At 35.7% G+C, this 4918-nt stretch overlaps 1 protein-coding gene across 1 annotated transcript in view; it reads left to right on the forward strand.

The window, feature by feature from the left end:
- LOC149132630 (uncharacterized) overlaps positions 1 to 4248 on the forward strand; it is a 4357-nt gene extending 109 nt beyond the window's left edge. Inside the window, exons 1-4 of the mRNA XM_089363317.1 lie at positions 1 to 20; positions 1405 to 1447; positions 2270 to 2498; positions 3312 to 4248. The exon at positions 1 to 20 is cut by the window's left edge and continues 109 nt beyond it. Of these exons, the coding sequence (XP_089219443.1) occupies positions 1 to 20; positions 1405 to 1447; positions 2270 to 2498; positions 3312 to 3912 (893 nt within the window). The 3' untranslated portion in view covers positions 3913 to 4248. The remainder of the gene's footprint in view (positions 21 to 1404; positions 1448 to 2269; positions 2499 to 3311) is intronic.
- Positions 4249 to 4918: the final 670 nt, after the last annotated feature.

The raw sequence follows: 4918 nt of genomic DNA on the forward strand, positions 1-4918 counted from the left end.
ATATGGATATGTTTGTATTCGTAAGTATACACACAAACACAGAGACACACACATACAGTAACTCCTTCATATATATATATATATATATATATATATATATACATATATATATATATATATATATATATATATATATATATATATATATATATATATATATATATATATATATATATATATATATATATATTGATCGATACCGAATTGTCACATATTATTTACAGATATACATACACACACACACACACACACACACACACACACACACACACACACACACACACATATATATATATATATATAGTAACAAAGTTTGTGTTTTTGTTCTATAATGGTAATCTTTTTTTTATCTTAATACACACTCAAAAATTTTGTGATGATGAAGTGTTACTTCAAGTGTCCCACTCTGGGTAAAGAAATGTTTAGACGTCTAGTTAAACTCAGAGAAGTTTCATCAACGCTCTCAGTATGATATGACATGACGTATGTAATTATCACGGTGGCATGTAAAATTTGCAAGAGACTATATCTTATTTCCACGCCTTCCATTTCCACACTGGTTTCTTTTTTTTAATGTTGTTAGTCGGAGTGTATATGTAAAGCTGCTATGTTTCCCATATAACAATAACTGTTAAGTTTTTCAATGACGTTAGCGCGGAGGTGTAATCTTTTTATTCTTTATCTTTTACTAGCATCAGTCATTGGACGGCAGCTATGTTAGGGCCACAACTTGGAGGGTTTTAGTCGAATGAATCGATCCAATTGTTTTGTTTTTCAAAGGTCTGCTACTTATTCTATCGACCTCTGCTTACGAACCGCTATGTGACGGGAACATAAACAAACCAACACCGGTTTATACACACATACATATAATATATATAGACCTACACACATATATATGCATATATATATATACATAAATACATATATATATACATAAATACATATATATATACATATATACATATATATATATATATTATATATATATATATATATATATGTGTGTATATATATATGTATATATATATATATATATATATATATATATATATATATATATATATATATATATATATATATATATATATAGTATTTCACTCTTTTGATTTGGTTTGGCTTTCACGAGGCAGCAATCAGGTGACTTAATGACCCATTCATCTCAATTTATTAGACCACAACTAATTAATGATTACTTTCTTGTTATCGTTCACTGATAAATACTTTCTCATTAACTCCTAATCAAATTACGAGTCACTAATCAACAATATTGTTTACATTCGAATCCGGTAAATTGTCTAACTCTTTAACGTTTAAACTGGCAGTATCAGGATCGAATATTGATGGGATTCTGGTTTAAGTACCCCATAAAATCCTCGTAACTTTTCTTTTTGTCGTTTTCAGAAATTTGTTCTACACACGGGAATTCATGCGATCATGAAAACAAGTTTTTTTTTAACCCCCACGCCTCTACCCATAAATTCTAAAATTTCCATTCTTTTTTTTTTTTCGATTTAAAAAAAAATCCTAGCAATGGAATATCCTTGGATGTACCATCATTCCATTAAATGTGTTTATGGGAAGAAAAATATTGAAAAATATCAATACATATCAGAGTGATAAAAAAGCGAAGAGGTTGTCAGGTGGTCATGACATGTGCTAAAAATGACAGCTAAATCGTTCTTAAATCACATACAAGAATATATATATATATATATATATATATATATATATATAATACAAAGAATATGTATGCATGTATACCCACATATATGTACATACTTACATCTACATGTGTATATAGAATACAGATTTGCAAAAGTTTTCTGAAAATTCTCCAAAATAAAAAAATAATTTATGAGGGGTTATATGAGGTGCGTAAACTAGAACTCCACCCAGGTATTGTTTTATGTTCAAACCGGCCAGATATGACCTCTCATACCGAAGCTAGGTAGTGTGTGTTTGTATGTGTGCGTGTGGTGTCTGTGTTTGTGTGTATGTGAATGTGAGACAGAGAGAGAGAGAGAGATGGAGATGGGGAGAGAGAGAGAAAGATGGGGGGAGAGAGAGAGAGAGAGAGAGAGATGGGGAGAGAGAGAGATGGGGAGAGAGAGATGGGGAGAGAGATATGGGGAGAGAGAGAGAGAGAAGAGGGGTGGTGGTGGAAAGAAAGAGAATAGAGAAAAGTGAATTATTCTGATAGAAACTGATAAAAATCATCACAACAGTAATTTTTTTAAATTCTTTTTTTTTTTTTTTTTTTTTGCAGCGGAAGAGGACAGTTTAAGTGGTCGCTGCCCAAACGGAAGTACTGTCTCAAGAATCACGCCGGGAGACCGGAAGCGACAACTGTCAATACAGTCACATGGACAAATACAGAATAAAATTTCATCGCCGAGTAAAGGCTGCAAACGGGTTCGCACAATTTTCACACCAGAACAACTTGAACGATTAGAGTATGAGTTTAGCCGGCAACAATATATGGTAGGGACAGAAAGGTATGTTACACCGTTTACATATTTTTACATATTTTCCAGGTTCAGTCCCACTGCGTGGCACCTTGAGCAAGCGTCTTCTACTATAGCCTCGGGCCGTCCAAAGTCTTGTGAGTGGATTTGGTAGACGGAAACTGAAAGAAGTCCGTCATGAGTATATATATATATATATATATGTGTGTGTGTGTGTGTGTGTGTGTGTGTGTGTGTGTGTGTGTGTGTGTGTGTGTGTGTGTGTGTGTGCGTATGTATGTATGTATGTATGTGTTTGTGTGTTGTCCCCCCCAACATCGTTTGACAACCGATGGTGGTGTGTTTACGTCCCTGTAACCTAGCGGTTCGGTAAAAGAGAGCGATAGAATAAGTACTAGGCTTACAAAGAATAAGTCCAGGGGTCGATTTGCTCGACTGAAACAACTAAAAGAATGTGTGGGGGGGGAGAATTTACGGAAAAAAAAAAGAAAAGGACAGGTGGTGTAAACAACAAAAGGATGTATTAGTTTAACGCTCGGGAATACAGAAATTCTTTAACGTTTCGAGCTACGCTCTTCAACAGAAAGAATAAGGAGAAAAAACAAGGAGAAAAGCACGGAGAAAAAAAATTGAAGTTGTGGTCAGCGATCTATCATGGCGACTATATATATATATATATATATATATATATATATATATATATATATATATATATATATATATATATATATGTATATATATATATGTTTGTGTGTATGTGTGTGTAAACATATATGTATGTAAATATGTATGTATTCATGTATATATGTATGTAATATGTTATATATTCGTTTCTTTTAACAGGTACTACCTGGCCGGCAAACTAGATCTGACAGAAGTCCAGGTGAAGGTCTGGTTCCAGAATCGACGAATCAAAATGCGGAAGCAGCAACAGGAGGCAATGAAAGCTCATTACACACAATGCCGTTTCATGGCGGAGACAGACAGCGAAGAGGAAGACGAGGAGGCTGATGAGGAAGACGTGGAGGAGGAAGACGAGGATGAAAGGGAAGGGGGAAGGGTTGCAGAGGGGGAAGAGGAGAGGCAAGTGGAGGATCAGAGAATAGGGGAGTCGGGCGAGAGAGGTGATAGAGTTAACCGTATTCACAGCAACAGTAACAGCAGCAATAGTAGTAGTAGTAGCAGTAGTAATAGTAGTGGTGGTGGTAGTTGTAACAATAGCAACAACAACAACAACAACATCTATAATGGTAGCAACAACAACAACATCAACTCCAGTTTTAGTAGTTGTAGTAGTAGTAGTAGTAGTAGTAGTTATAACAGCGACAACAGAGTCGTCAATCTCAACAACAGTAATAGCAACATCAGAAACGGCAACGTCATAAAAAATAGCAACGACAGTATGTATACCAATAGCAACAACAATAACAACAGAAGGTTATGAGGATTTATTTGGTGCGATCTGGTTCTTGTGTAGAAGCGAAATATGATGCGTGAATAAACTGGAAGGGGAATGGTTAAAACTATATCAATGCGATTAGCAACAATAGCAAACGACAGTAACAATAGCAACAATAGAATGCGTTTGCAACGAAAATAAGAGCAGCTGCAACAATAAACAACAGCAACAACAATAACAGTTGGAACGATAGTAGCAAGTACAGCAATTGCGACGACATGAATAACTATAGCACGAATAGCAACGTCAAACAAAAGTAACTATACCGGCAAAGAATATCAGTTGTAAGGACAACGAGAAGAAGAAGAAGAAGAAGAAGAAGAAGAAGAAGAAGAAGAAGAAGAAGAAGAAGAAGAAGAAGAAGAAGAAGAACAACAACAACAACAACAACAACAACAACAACAACAGCAATAGTGACTACAATAACAGCGATTAGGACATCTACAATAGCAACGACAGTGGTGGCAACTAGGACAACAGTAGCAACAACGGCAGCGCAACCTGTGGTCCGCGGACCCCTGATTGGTCCCGCAAAGTTAGTACTGGAGGTCCGTGAACATATTAAGCTGACAGACCTTGCAACGTCCTGGGGTCCGTGAGAAAACTCGTCTAAATTAAAAGGGGTCCTTGGTAGTGACAAGGTTGGTAACCACTGAACTACGGTAATGAGAATAGATCATCATCATCATCAGCAGCAGCAGCAGCAACAACAACAATTATAAGTAACAAGAATAATAACTACAACTACAACACACCATATATAGTAACAATATGATCCATTGAAAGAGCCTATACGTGGTCGCTCGACATGCTAGAAACAGCAGCTAGAAATTGCCCTCAAGTAACACCCTACCTGTCTTTAAAAAATATAAGGAAGAACAAATGGGATTATGGAGTTCTAGATACAGGTCACGTTCTAGATGGAATGGTCACGACTGGAAAGCTTTTCATCATATGTCTGCTAGAGCATAGTTAGACTGAACAACAACAC

The sequence above is a fragment of the Octopus bimaculoides genome, chromosome 14, assembly GCF_046866305.1.
Source record: "Octopus bimaculoides isolate indiv1 chromosome 14, ASM4686630v1, whole genome shotgun sequence".
Taxonomy (NCBI): domain Eukaryota; kingdom Metazoa; phylum Mollusca; class Cephalopoda; order Octopoda; family Octopodidae; genus Octopus; species Octopus bimaculoides.